Source organism: Quercus suber, unplaced genomic scaffold (genome assembly GCF_002906115.3).
Source record: "Quercus suber isolate HL8 unplaced genomic scaffold, Cork oak 2.0 scaffold_997, whole genome shotgun sequence".
Lineage (NCBI taxonomy): Eukaryota > Viridiplantae > Streptophyta > Magnoliopsida > Fagales > Fagaceae > Quercus > Quercus suber.
In genome coordinates this window covers 43,281-58,465 of record NW_027070412.1, presented here as the reverse complement: position 1 = coordinate 58,465, position 15,185 = coordinate 43,281, and the positions used below count along the sequence as shown (strand labels likewise).

General features: G+C 34.2%; 2 protein-coding genes across 5 annotated transcripts; both read right to left on the bottom strand.

Moving 5' to 3' along the window:
* Positions 1 to 1,261: 1,261 nt before the first annotated feature.
* On the bottom strand, positions 1,262 to 4,998 carry LOC112005519 (large ribosomal subunit protein uL11m). 3 transcript variants are annotated; one of them, XM_024037774.2, is made up of 3 exons: positions 4,809 to 4,998; positions 3,241 to 3,323; positions 1,262 to 1,852 (listed from the first exon to the last, which is right to left on the bottom strand). In XM_024037774.2, exon 3 carries the CDS (start codon positions 1,812 to 1,814, stop codon positions 1,347 to 1,349), a length of 468 nt encoding a protein of 155 aa, XP_023893542.1. In that variant the 5' UTR covers positions 1,815 to 1,852; positions 3,241 to 3,323; positions 4,809 to 4,998; the 3' UTR covers positions 1,262 to 1,346. The 3 variants fall into 3 exon arrangements, with proteins under 3 accessions (XP_023893542.1, XP_065624871.1, XP_023893541.1); XM_065768799.1 differs by lacking the exon at positions 4,809 to 4,998 and adding an exon at positions 3,785 to 4,016; XM_024037773.2 differs by lacking the exon at positions 3,241 to 3,323 and having other exon boundaries at positions 4,809 to 4,997.
* A 1,977-nt stretch (positions 4,999 to 6,975) lies between these two features.
* Positions 6,976 to 10,755, bottom strand: LOC112005539 (probable protein phosphatase 2C 47). 2 transcript variants are annotated; one of them, XM_024037803.2, is made up of 5 exons: positions 10,383 to 10,755; positions 9,935 to 10,186; positions 8,623 to 8,817; positions 7,939 to 8,144; positions 6,976 to 7,769 (listed from the first exon to the last, which is right to left on the bottom strand). In XM_024037803.2, the coding sequence occupies exons 2-5, from the start codon at positions 10,163 to 10,165 to the stop codon at positions 7,214 to 7,216; spliced, it is 1,188 nt and encodes a 395-aa protein (XP_023893571.1). In that variant the 5' UTR covers positions 10,166 to 10,186; positions 10,383 to 10,755; the 3' UTR covers positions 6,976 to 7,213. The 2 variants fall into 2 exon arrangements, with proteins under 2 accessions (XP_023893571.1, XP_023893573.1); XM_024037805.2 differs by lacking the exon at positions 10,383 to 10,755 and having other exon boundaries at positions 9,935 to 10,331.
* Between the last annotated feature and the right edge of the window lie 4,430 nt (positions 10,756 to 15,185).

Sequence of the window (15,185 nt, the reverse complement as noted above, 5' to 3'; positions counted from 1 at the left end):
AAAAAAAAAAATCCCCAAATGAGATACATTGTTGCGCTGCTGGATACTGACACCGACAAATTAGCCCACAAGCTCTGGCTCTAGGAGCCGAAGTTGGTACCTTTTGACGGGCAGCTAATGTATATGGCTTGCCAAACCCCTGAATAGATAGAGGCAGGCAAATCCATTTAAGAAAACCAAGACTGGAAACACACAAAACAAAAGCACCACTTTAAGGAGACTGTTCTAACATGCTCTCATGTGTCGGGGTTTAAATCAAGTAGAACAAGAAGTCTCCTAAGCCATCTAGCAAGGCATATAATCCACGTTATTGGAGCCAACAGAAAAGCAATGACGCAAAATGGTTACCTCTATTCTATGTAAACCTACACACATAATACAAATAAGCACAGCAGGTCTAACAGTGGGACACGTTATTATTTTTTTTCAGATAAGTCAATGTCACTAGCTTCACTCTCATAAAATCTGACATAGCAAGTTTTTAAAACCTAGTTTACAAGATACGTAACATTCCATCAACAATCTTAAGTCACAGGGTATCAGAATTCAAGCAACATCCACAATCTACAAAAACTTTATCCAACTAGACAGGAGAATGCTGAACCAGGTTTGCTGTTCAACCTTCAATATGCAGTATGCACTCGGGCACTCAGCAGAATTGTTGCTGCACTCTTATTATGGGGTCAATACTAGCACACTAATACTGAATCTTATCTCCACAAACACACACACACACACACACACACACCAGATCCACTCCCAGTGGTGCAATACAATCCTAGAATTATGAACTACAAACATTATCTCAGCCTAGTAACATGATTGAAGCTACATTCTTCACATTACTCAAGCTACTTCAATTTGTTTAGTAGGTCACCAAATTCCTCAATTCTAGATTAAACAATCATACGAAAGCAACAATGTCTAAAGCAACAATCGATAACCTTTAAGGAACTTGTTTTCAAAATGTGTACAAATCATATTGAATCTTCTTTCGTTTTAGTTTAAATGTCGAAACAAATTTATGTTCTTTAGACATTGTTCCACTTTAAAAGACCCAACAATGTCTAAAGAACATAAATTTGTTTCAACATTTAAACTAAAACGAAAGAAGATTCAATATGATTTGTACACATTTTGAAAACAAGTTCCTTAAAGGTTATTGATCAATATTTCCATTTTTAAGTAACTAGTTCCTTTGCTTATTATCAAGTCATTACTCATTAGCACAAAAAGAAAATCATTCAACTTCAACCGAAAATAAAACATGGCAACTGAAGCGAATCTTTTAAAGAAAAATTGAAAGGGAAAAACCCTAGAAGGTCAAAAATAAATGTTTAACATAGTCAATCCAAATCCTTGACAACCTTAATCCCCATAGAATTTGCAGTCCCAATGATGGACTTAGAAATAGACTCCAAGGACATGTACTGGCAATAAGGATCAGACTGCTTGATCTTGGCGATTTCGTAGACGTGCTTGAGGGTAATGGAGGAGGCGACCACATGGCTGGGGCGGGAGCTGCCAGACTCGATTCCAGCTGCTTTCTTGAGGTACCAGGTTACGGAGGGGGACTTGACAATAAACTCGAAGGTGTTGTCCTTGAAGGCTGTGATGGTGACTGCCATAGGGGTGTCAGGCTTGTACTTTTGAGTGCGGGCATTGAAGTCCTTGCAGAAGGCCATCAGGTTCAGTCGATACTGACCCAGTGCTGGGCCCACAGGTGGTGCGGGTCGGGCCCCTCCAGCTGGCACTGTCAGCCGGATAGTTGCCGCCAAGGGCCGCCTCGTTAGGATCTCTTTTAGGGTTGACATGCCTGCTCCTCTTCCTCTTCCTCTACCCTTTCTCTACACTGCACCCTCAAAATATTGTAGGTGTCTTAGGTATCATTTGAAATGCAGCACAGTAGTTCAGCACACATTTCCCATTATCATCAGCAAATAAATCAACTGATAAATAGCAATAGCATCATTTGCCTAATATCCAGTATACTCTCACATACATCTAGCAGGTACCTCAAATTCTATATGTCAATAGGCATCATTCATGAAAATAGAAACATGAGTTCATAGCATCTAATGACACTCATAATAATGGGTTAACGTGACAAGTAGATCAACATGCCCTCAAAGCCAAAAGATGCAGTCTGCTGTGCTCATGTTATGACTAAACATCTCAGAACATTCTCATCCCTACTTTTGAAATATACCCCATCTTTAACCTTTCACTACTACACAAAAATATTCTTTCATTTTGACCCTCATATTTTTGAAACAGTGATTTCTCCAGCATTCATATTATCCCAGTGGTTATATTTTCAAAATTGTCTTTTTCCAAACAGTCTAGGCCAAAGCTCATTGACAAGATTTGATTAATTATACCATAGCAGAACAAGATACTGATCACATCAACATGCACAGCTATGTAACAAAAACACAAGAGAAGGGGAAATTGGTTAGTGATTTTAATTATATATTTGATTCAGTCTCCAAAATGCTCAATAGTTGCTAATGTTAAACTCCAAAAGAAATCATTATTAGCACAAACCTTGTAATCTTGCATAAACGCATAAGGCATATGAAAAAGTCTGTTTTGATGCTGCAAATCATGCTGCACTAAAGAATGCTCAATGAACTGTCTTATTTCCACCAAAAAGAAGAGATTCAAATTCAAAGTGCATCTCCTATATCACCCATATATCCTAGTTGGATGAGTAACATGAAATTATAAGCATGGCATGGTCGAAGCACGAAATTTGCTTCACCACCCAATTTCAAGGCACAAGGGCAATGTGGAATGTATAATATTTTGAACTTTCTACCATACAAATTTACCAACTATCAGACAGTGTGTTCATGTATCAAATTTGCAATTGCTGCCATATCTAACATGATATCATGTACTTTGCAATATCTACATCTTTTGTGGGGCCTACAGTACAAATTTTCCAAAGGACAAAATTTAGCTCCAAACTAATTTGAATACTCCTCCAATCCACTACGTGGCAATTTATAAGATTATCCATGTGTATTATATAATCATGTTACTTGACTCCTTAAAATATTCATGTGACTAAAACAACACATGGATGGTCTCTTTGATTGCCACATAGTGGGTTGGAGAAAGATAGCTCCAAACCAATTTGGAGCTAAAATTTTTCCTCTTCCAAATTCATGGCTAGAAGACTAAAAAGATGTCAAAATAAAAGAAATAAAAATTGACTATGAAGCTTTTAATTACCACAATTAGTGCCTAATACATAGAGCTTTTCCAAATTCAAGTGGTGCTCCACAAATCTTGATGCTGCAGTTTATGAAATTGCACTGCAGTACAATGGTAAAAATCACAACAAAGAAAATGGCCTAACGATCACCTCCTAAACAGCCATTTACAAACTCCCATCATAGTTCATGGACTGCAGAGAAGTCTCCAATAAAAAAGTGAAATAACAAATTGCATCTTGAATACCTTCATCAGTATAATAAACCTTCTGCAGAAATACAAGCACTAAAAACAAAAATGGGCTTTGATAACAAGAGATAAGCATTATAGTCCAAAATGCTCAAAAAAATACATATAAATCTAGAACAGTGACTATCCTAACATAAATCTACACAAGCTACAAAGAGAAGTATGCAGCACTACTCTAACAAAATTCTATCTGGATCATCACATAATCTTAACCAGAGACATTATGTCTTTTAATTTCACTAGAAAATAAAAGATCCATGGAACACTTGTATCTGGATTGAAATGAAACTATGAATATCAATGCTAATTGTACCTGTCAGGGTGCAACCTAATGGTAGGAGGCTTGAGATAAGCTGTAAACCCAGACATCCTAGGTTCAATCCCCAGTAGGAGTTTCCCTTGGATTACCTGATACATGGTTATGGCAGGTGGGACAATATTTGTGGTTTACTCTCTAGGGGTGGGTCCAAAGGGCCTTGCCTTGGTGAGGTTCCACATCATAATTATAAAAGAATTATATATATCAATACTAATTGTGCAAAGAAATTTTTTATTTTATTTTATTTTAATTTTTATTTTTATTTTTAAAGTAGAACTCCCAAATAAACTTTAAGGTGATATAGCAATGATTCATCAAACTTTAGACACCAAAAAAAAAAACCCCAAAATTTTAAATCAGTTTCAAATGTTATCAATGTGAGGTGAGAGTCACAGCAAACAATAATTTTTATTTATTTATTATGAAAACTAATACTAGTTCCACTCAATAAAAGTCAAAATGCCAACTTTAACACATAACTTGTAGCATTTACCACCTAAACCTCATCAATCAAGCAATACTTTAGAAAACCCTGATAAAAAATTACATGAATTTGATGAATACCTATCAAAATAAATCACACCCACCATTCAAAATGAAAAATTTCGACTAAACTAATTGCCAAAAGGAAAAACCAAAGTCACAAAGCTAACAATGACGGTACCAATTTTTTTTTTGGACAAAAAAAAAATTAAAGATTTCATTGAACAGAAAAAAGAGGATGCAGTACACAGGAAGTATATACAGAAGAAAACAGAAACAGAGAGGAAAGAAAAACAGTAGCTTGAAACCACAGCAGCAAGCCAACAAAAAAGGCATTGATAAATAGGAAAAATGACAAATACCCAAGCTTCAAAGTGTAAAGAAAAGATAAAAATAGTGTTTGATATATCAGAACTAGCTACACTTAACTTGGGGCATCATATACATGCCCATTTTCAATTCACAAAACAGAACAGAACGCATCAAATTTGGAGCAAACCAAAACACACACACAAACCAAGAGAGAAGAGGATACCTTTCAATCGGCCGCCAAGAACCTTGTGCAGAGTACGGTTTAGCGAGGCGGGTCCGGGAGTATAGTGTTTGAGATTGAGAGTCGAAGAAGAAAAGGCCGAGAGATACAGATACAGTGAAAAAATGAAAAAAAGAGGAGCTTGCGTTACCGTTCAGGTTGTTTTTATTTTTTTATTATCAGAGCTGATATTGTTCAATGACATATTTGGGCCGTTTTCAAAGAAAAGAGGAAGTTTCTATCATTTCAGTGGAAAAAAAAAGAAAAGAAAAAAAGAAGAAGATATTTGGGCCCATTTTTTGGATTTAGTCCAATAGCCCAGTGCCCAAATGTTTTAGCAGTTTAGTCTCTAGTGAGCAAACGTTTTAGCAGTTCATAATTGTTGACTTCGTATAGTGTGTGACATTGTTTTTATTGACACTAATTTTAGTAAAATCTCTTTATCATCATATACCTAATTTGCTATTTTAGATATACACTACTGTTAGTTTTTTTAAAACCTTCTACTAAAGGTTTTGTAACTGAATTAGCACATTTCCATGCACAAAGTGTTTGGGGGTCTAGGGGAGAAAGGGTTCGAGCTGCGAGGTTATACTAATTAGGTCTAAAACATTCTAAAACCTACCGATTTAGTCCTCAAAGACAACTTTATCCTTAACTTTTTTTTTCCTATCTCTCTTTTATCTTTGTTCCTTTTCCCCTCTCTTAAACTCTCTTCTCTAAGTTCTCTCTCTAAACCCAAATCAGAAAATTCCCATTTCAAAAACCAATATTTTTCGTCATCTTCTTACTCGCCAAAGATCATGATTGACTGGTTGGTGGCGTCAGAGAGAGATGGTGGCAGGCTCAACGAGGTTGAAACCAATCTTCTTCATCTTCTTCTTGCTCACCGAAGATCACGATCGACTAGCTGATGGCGTCAGGGAGAGATGGTGGCAAACTCAGCGAGGTTGATTCTAGGAAATCACGCCATGGCTAGAGCGTGGAGGTCAGGGATGTGGTGTTTAACATTGTTGAGGACAAAACTGTAATTTTACAAAATGAAGATGGTTTTGGTCTTGCTCTATATATTTCTCTGGAGTCATGTCAAGACTCAAGTTTCAAGGCTTGATTTTTGCGAGATGAAAAAGTTTCTTTTGAGGTTCCTTCCGACTATTGACCACCTTTATATTGTCAAATTTCTTTGCTTCCTAAGTCATAATTAGTACTTATTAGACGAAATTGAGATTTATATCATTTGAGAAAGTTTTGGTTATATCCTTTAAAGTTTGCTAGGCTATGGGTTTCGCCATTAGAGAGAGATATTTGAAAGAGAACTCAGAAAAAATAGTTTAAGAGAGGAGGAAAGGAACAGTGATAGAAGAGAGAAAGGGAAAGAAGAGGAAAAAAAATGTTAGGGATAAAATTGTCTTTTGAGGACTAAATTGGTAGGTTTTAGAATGTTTTGAACGTAATTGGTATTATCAAAAACCTTAGGGTAAGTTTGTGAAATTTACCCTATTAACAACTCTGATCATAATATATCATTGAGTAAACTACGTATTTGGTCCCTATCTTATATATAATATTTCAATTTGATCCCTAACCTTTCAATTGTATCAATTTGATTCCTACTTTTTAGTAACGTGTCAATGTAGTCCCTACCTTTATCTTTTTGATGAAAATTGATGACATGTCTAATAGCTAAAATAAAAAATTAGCTTCTGTTAATGTGGCAATAAACTAAAATTTTATTTCGATCGTTTGCCATCTCAACAATTTTCATCCTAGATATAACGTCAGGAACTAAATTGACACGACACTAAAATGTTAAGGATCAAATTGATACAATTGAAAAGTTAGAGACCAAATTGAAAAATGGTCTAAAGGATAAGGACCAAATATGTAATTTATCCTATATCATTTTAGTTGCAACAAAGTTACAATGCCTACCAACTCGCACATGGGTTCACCATAATCTACTACTTATTATTTTTCTTTTATAGGAACAATCTACCACTTATTATTATAATAATTAAATAAGATAGTAACTTTTGATAGATAAATTGGGTTTTATTGTGATATTTTGTTATGGCTTAGTTGTTACAAAAAAATATTGCTAAAAGTTTACCCAGACTCAATATTTAGAAGCTCTATCTATGGTAAGTGTTATTATTCAAATCCTAAATTAATGCGAAAGCTAGTTTGAGACTAGTACCAATGATTTTTCAACAGTACAAATGAAAAGTTCCAAAATTCAAGTAATTAAGAAGTATGTCGATTCTCAAATGTACAATATGATTGTTAAAAGAAATCAGCAATATCCAGCCGTAGCAAGGGGCAGCACTAGGACAAGAAAAAAAAAAAATGCCCCACAAAAGGATACATACACTCCAATTTGGTCTATACAAGCTGTCAGAAAATATTGTTCATATATCATTCAAGACACCCTTGAGAAGATCCAACCCTTCAGCTGATATACTCCTCCTCTTTTGGGATCTAGGAATTTCAATCTTAGGAGGTGGATTAGGGGAGAAACAGACCACAACAACTGTGAGATTATCGCAGGTGTTGCGTTGGAGAGCCTCCTTAACAAGTGCACTCGAACACCTATCAAGATCATTATGCATCATGAGTTCTTTCCTCACCATTGTAACTGCACACTGGCTGCTCATCACATCCCACAACCCATCACACCCAATTATCAAAAACTCATCTTCCTCTGACAAGATGATCTCCTCCAATTCTGGCTCAGAGCTTAAGGGGCTTTTTGAACCTTTGGAGCCCTTTATATGCCAGTCTCCAAGAGCACGTGCCACAGATAATTGACCATTGAGGTAGCCATCATATATGACACCACCAAGTTTCTCAATTCTTAGTCTTTCAGCGGTGCAGTTGGGTTTATGGTCTTTAGAGAGTTCAATTGCTCTTCCCCGTTTGCCAAGCACAGCTCGAGAATCTCCAGCATTAGCAATTAACATGGTCCTGCAACATTACTATGTTAAGAAAACGATTGCAATAAAGAAAAAATCATAAAATTAAAAACAACCCCTGATGTTGTTATCAACTTCATTAATCAATGAGAGCCCAGAAACATCAAGACCAAGTTAGAGTCAATAGTGATAGGTAGAAATGAAGTATTACAGTCCTTAACCTTCCTGTGATTAGGGCAGTCAATGCTGTGGTGCCAGAGGAACTATCAAGAGAGGAGGCATTAAGAAATGCATGATCGACCTTCACAAATGCATTTTTAACAGCATTTTTTGTGCCAGTTGGGAAATTGGAGTCTTCAACGATATAGTTAAGTATATTCTTTTTGATGAATAATGCTGCATCAATACCACCATGTCCATCAAACACCTGCAAAAATAAAAGAAACCTCAGTACATGATCTCAACTAGTTTATTGACTTACTAGGTAGAGTGAGCAAGGAATTTTATATAATTCTCTTAGTTGTCTAGGCCTTAATAGGTCATAAGAAGACCAATTTATAGGAAGGATAAAAGATATATGCTAAAAAAAAGTCCAAGAAGGAGTCACCACTACACCTTATAGTTATAGCCAAGTGGTATGTCCGTGGAGGGGGAAGGCTTTTCCCCCATTGTGTAGCTTACAATTGCCATTGTTATCATGAAAAACAAAATACCAAAGAAATTTTGATGATAAGATGGCTAATCACATGTAGTTTGGCAAAATGAATGAGAGAACATGATGCATAAATTTACTTTTTAATGTGCCAAAAGTTATTAATAAGATTTTTTTTTTTGGGATATATTACTATGAAATTTATTCCAATTAGAAAAATATTAATAGTGTTTCATCTAAGTATGAGACGCACCCCATAAAATGCACAAGGAGAAGGGAATTTTGCAGTTGTCCCAAGATGTTCATGAAGATTATCTACAGAGATATACTCATCCTCCATGTACTGTTTTGGCCCTTTCTCAGAACAGCTTCCTGAGCGAAATATAGGTAAAAATCCAAATTTCTCATCTGATGGTGACTTCAAGCCTAAAAACCCAATTTCCGATTCCTACAACAAATTAACATAAAGCAATAATTAGTGAAAGTCTATCTTAAAGATATGCATTATGAGAAGACATAAACTCAACTTTTAAAAGCCTTGCACCAGCTCGTTAAAAAAAAAAAAAAAAGCCTTGCACCAAGTAAACCGGTTATATTCCACCTAAGACAATCCACATGCATGTGCAAGGGCCCAAACGCACAGAAACACAAACACTAGCATTGTGATTTGTGAGCATATTAAAGAGAGGATCATAGAAGATGCATACACAAACACAAACATAAAGTTTTTTTTTTCCTCTATATTTTTTTTTCAATAGAAAACCAAATCTAGAAAATGAGTTTTTTTCCTAATTCTGAGAGCTTCAGATTACTAAGATGACTCAATGAAGATTATATTAATAGGTTAATGTTTAGGACACTAGGTTATTTCTTAAAAACTGGCAACCTAAGAATATGAAGGAAGCTATAACCAAGCATTTTGTAGAAGGGAATTTAGTAACAAAATAACTATACGAACAACAGTAATTAGTGTTTCTAATGTGAAGACTTTTCTCAAATGCCAAACAGATTTCCCCGTCTTGAAAATCAATTAGAAAAACACGTCAATGCAATAAGATGGTGCTTGAAAGTGTATTTTTTTTTTTTTTGAGATCCATAGAGTCAATCCAACATTATGTTTTATTTAACTTGTAAGATCCATTTGGCCTTTTGTAATATAACAAAACTTGACACAATAATGCAGATACTTGATCCATAATGCCCCTAGACTAGTAAAAAATCATGAATCCTTCTATTAATCCAAGGATCTCAATCAAGAAACAATAATGTTGCAAACACAACACGTTTCACAATTTCTTGAGTTGACAAGTTATTATTAATTTTCACTTGGTCTATATTTGTTGCCATTTTTTTATTTACCATTAACAACTTGAAATAGCAATTGTGAAAAAAAAATTGTGGCTCTAAAATGAACACATTTCATTTCCTAAAATAACTTGATTATTGATAAAGTATTACAGAATTGTAGCATTTGAAATCAAAGTGCAAACTTTTAAGGGCTATTAGACCATTAGACCAACTTAATAACATTTTGAAAAAGAAAAAAGGGTATTAATAATACTCACTGATTCAGCCAAGAAAGTAGAGCTGGTGCAGTGCCTTATTATAGAGAGGTTTCGTGGGGGTTTCCTCATATTTGTTGAGGCCAAGCCTCCCAATGAGTCATCATCATCATTATTATTATTGTTGTTGTTGTTGTTGTTATTCTGATCCTTCACGGCTAACACACTAGTTTCCTTCATGGACCCACCATCTATACCATTTGTCTGAGGCGAGAACTCAGTTCCTGGGGCCATTAATTAATCTCTTTTCCAATCCTAACCCATTAACCACAATCAAATGCAAAAACAAGAAATAGCTTCAAAACCTTTCCTTAGCTAGATTTCAAAAACTTTTCCCTATAAGGCTATACCAAGTTACCAACCCTTCTTTTCTCAAAAAAAAAAAAAATAAAAAAAAAAAAAAAAGAAAAAAAAAAAAAGAAAAGAAGAAAAAGAAGAAGAAGTTACCAACCCTTCAAACTACACACATTGCTCATAGTTTTACGATAAAGATTTCATTTTTAGACAAACAAACACCAAAAGCTCATACAGCAACAACTAGCTGTCCTTTCACAAATGTTCAAGCACTTGATCCAAGACTAAAATCCTGCAAAACAAACAAATCACAAGAACCGGTTTTTTTGCCACAAAGAAAACTGTAGCCCAGCATTTTTGGGACTTTAAAAGGAACCAAGCACATGTCCATGCCCAAAATATTTGACAATGCAAATCAAAATTCAAAAAACCCAGATCAGAAAGTGCAAGAATTGAATGAAATAATGTATACGCATTAGAGAAATGAAATGGGTAATAATAATTTTTTTTAAAGCATATAATAGTAGTGAGAGAAAGGAAAGAGAGGATCGTTAGAAAGAAGTGGTTAATAAGATAGTAACAGAGGGTGACTGGCGATTCCAATTTTTCAGGTCGCCAATGTAGCGGTAGTAAGGTAAGGGAGATTGGGATAGTGACATGTGGTTTGCTTATGGTGACATATCTATCTACTGGTTGACTGGCTGGCCTTATGGTTGGGTAGTTTTTTGGATTGTTAGGATCTATGCTGGTGTGTTTCTTAACCATTCGATTTTTTTAAATCTTGATCATTAAAATTTGTATGATCTATCCATTTTTAGTGAAATTATGAGTTTGTTTACATCTGAAATCGTCAACGTGTTGGGCATTGTTGATTTGTTGCTATTTCAAAGATGCAAATGAGATCCAAAACTTTTTTTTTTAATAGATCAAAGAGTATTGCTACAGTTACAAACTATTTTACAATATTTTTACAAATTGTTGATGTGATAAATTCTTACTTGTTCTCATTTGAACCCATTATTAACATCACTTTTTTACTTACCAATAATCATCCACCACATTAGTAATTTGTAAAAAAAATTGTAAAATTGTTTGTAGTTATAGCATTTTCCTAGATCAAATAATACTTTTACACCATATTTATAAGATTATATCTATACTATTGTTTAAAGGATTTCATCTGTTTGATACTCAAAATACTATCAAATTCTTCTATTTAGAAAGTTTAATTAATAAGATTAGACATATAAAAATGTTACGTACAAGGTTTTTTTTTTTTTTCCTTGAACATATCTACTCTCATATTCCCATTAACTTTTTTGTTTTTTGGTTGATAAACTTCGATGTTTATTTAAAAAAGAGACCAAAATAAGTAGTCATCCTCACAAATGGTTTTTATGCTTCCAATAACAAGCCGTTATTTCATTTTACATGTCTCTTCATCTTTATTGTATTTTCTCTTTCTTCTCCAAATTCTAAAAAAACAAATCCAATTGTACACATATATTCCCAGGTTCTTACAAATTTCAAAGGCAATCACTCAAAACTGAATTAAGAATATATGAATATACCATGTTATATTGCTTTCTCTTTCCCTTTGTCGTTGTCTTTGTCTCTCTTTCTCTAATTGCTCCACTGCCTTCAAATAAGCAGGCACTAAATCTTTAAATCTCTTATATTACAATTTTCTCTCATCTTAATTTGTTCATTTTTTTAAGCTAGTCTTATAACAATCCTGAGTGACCAAATGTATAAACCTCAAATTGGGATAAATGGAAAATTATAACACTAAACTCCAAAAAAAAAAAAAAAAAGCCTTATTGCACACAGAAAGCGTGTGTGATGAGGCTAGTAATTTTTACAAGTTTTCATGTGTGTAGTAATGGAATGACTAAACCATCACAACCCATTCTAAACATATGTTTTCAATTCGGCTCATAATTATTTAATAGTATTGTTTAAACTTTTATATACACTAGTTGTAAACCTGCGCAATGCGCAAAAAAATTTAATGATTTTGTTTTTTTTGTTAAGTAAAAAATGAAAATAGTAAATGATACTTAAGTATTAGCCCCAAATCCTTCTCAAAATGATGTGATTGTTCCAACAAAATATAGTTAATACAATATATTAGATTTTCTAAATTAAGCTACCTATATTTGTTATTTGAAAGTGTTTTAAATTTTGTAATTTTTTTTTACAAGGAAACATACTGCATTTTATTTTTATATTCAATTATTATATAAGGTAAGATTTTGTAAATAACGGAATGTGTGCTTGAAATTTGTTTACTATTGCTACTTACAAAAGGTTAATTCTCTATGTTAAATGACCTAAACATGAAGTATATATAAGTAAATTCATCACTTATATTATATAAAAAAAATATAAGACTTTTTTTTTTTTAAATATATATACAAGATATAATTTATAGTCTAGCCTAATCTAAGTGTATATATGTGTGAAACTCCTTCCTAACAAGATAGAATTTTTCCTAATTTTATCAAGATCCTACCAACATTACATTAACAATATGACACAGTTGTCAATAAACCAACTCATTTTTCTATACAAACCTCTTGTCCCAAAGCATTGGCAAAGTGAAAATAGACAGAATAAACCGAAGTGGACTGCATGAACCAAAATGCTATATTGATGTGGTTTAACAGAAATATAGTAATAATAAATTAATGTACGCTTTTTTTTTTGATGTTACGCTTTAATTTTTAGATATTATATATATATATATATATACATATATATAGATATAATAATAAATTAATGTACGCTTTTTTTTTTGATGTTACGCTTTAATTTTTAGATATTATATATATATATATATATACATATATATAGATATTGTGGGGCCAGAAAATCGGGTGGCCTCGGCCCACTTCAACCTAGGCCCAAATGGCCCACGCCGAGGACGCATGATGGGTCCGAGGATGACCCTATCCTCGGTCGTCCGAGACCTCAGTACGAAGAAGGGGTAAGCCCTGGGCGAACTGTCACCTCGGCATTGAATACGCTCACCTAACCCTTCTGGCCGCATTAATGAGGATGTAACCCCTTGGCAGGGCAACATCGATCAGGGTGAACCACTTGAGCACGGATATGACCTTTGATAGGATAGACGGTCAGGTGGAAGGCCAATAGATGACCAACAAGAGGAGGAAGAGAGGGATATATAAGTGAGGTGAGCAAAATGTAAAAGGGGGGGTTTTGGAGAGGAGAGGAGGGAAAACCTCCTCGGCCATGAGCCGAGGAGCATCTCCCAGTTGTAAATTGTTCTAAGTATTTTTCAGTAAAAGAAAAAGTAGTTCATATTTCGTGAACGCCGGCTAGCGCCTAAACCTTCGATCCACTCTCTACAAATTCATTGTTCTGGGTTTGTTGGGCCTTTGACCCATATCATTTGGGCTTGGGCAACAAAAACAAACCCTACAGATATATATTCTAATTATTATTTAGCGTTTTATTATACATATTTGATTGCCATCTCTATGACACTTGTCTATCATTTTCTGTTGGTACTCTCTCAATCGTCATTTCTCTTATTTCATCTTTGCCTCATCAATGTTAGAATCAACTCATTAGGTACGGAGCGAGATAAACCTGCCACCAATAAACCTTCATGATCTCTTACACCTTCTCCGTTAGCACAATATGTTTAAATGGTCACCTATTCTTACCATTGTACTTGTATACTTGTGTGTGTCTGGCCTCTCTCTAGGCCTCCTTATGTACATTATTTTTCATCCAATTAATTTATTGAGAATTACTTCTCAATTCTAACATTCCCAAAGGAAGACCCATTTTTGTTAAGTTTAAGCTAACAACAACTGATTTTTCCCACTGAACCAAACAGATTGGTTGAGCCGATAGAGAGAGGCAATTAATGAAAGTTGAAAAAAATTACACCACTCTTTTAAAAAAGGTTTGAACTAAGGAATTATCTAAGATCCCTGTTTGAAACAATATTTCAATGCAGCCAAAGGCTCAAGATACCCGTAGGAAACCCAACATTGCAAAGAATATTTAGCCTATGAAAAGTAGAGGATGAGGATTGAGGAGGTATTCGGGTGATGAAGCCATTCCTGAAAGGGAAAGGCAAAAGAGTATATGAGAGTAGCTGGAATATAACATTATAACCTTCACGCAAAACTGCAGTCTCACAAGAGATGATAGATAAACTCCACCTCCCCATCACAGATAGAACTTGCTAGTTGCAACCATGGAGCTTTGATTCCATAACTCCATATATATACAATTTTAAAAGTCATTACTTTGAAAATTGAGATGATTTTTGTTATTCATATGAATTTTTGAGTTAAAAACTAAAAAGAATGATTTACAAGAAAAATAAGAGAAAACAATATAAACGAATGCTCCAAAACTTTAAAATGCCATTAGCCTCTATCTTCAAATTTTTTTTTTTTTTTGGTGTGTGGAAGAAATCCAAAGTCCAAATACACTCAAAGATCTCTCTCTCTCTCTCCGCGCCCCTGTTTTGCAACCACACTACCCCCACTCCTAAATCTCGACCTCTGTGCAACCACCACTACCCCCAAACTTGACCTCCGTTTCACCACCACCATCCTTTCTTTCTCTCTTGGGATTTTTGCTTATTATATATTTATTTGGGAGTTGAGAAAATGTAGGAAAGTAGTAGAATAAATTTTTCTTTGAAGCATTTTTAGGAATATATGCAACTAAAAATCTAAAATTTTTTTCAAATTATTTTCAAGAATAAACCAAATACTAGAAAATATTTTCTTTTCTGGAAATTTTTTTGCTTGAAAATACTTTATGATTGGAAAATATTTTGAAAAGAAGCAAATGCAGCATTTGTCTCAAAATTTTGGAGCCAGATATAGATCATTAACAAACTAATCAAGGTCGGCCATATGTATTATTTTCTACCATTCTAATCTAATCAAGGTCAGTCATACGTATTCTT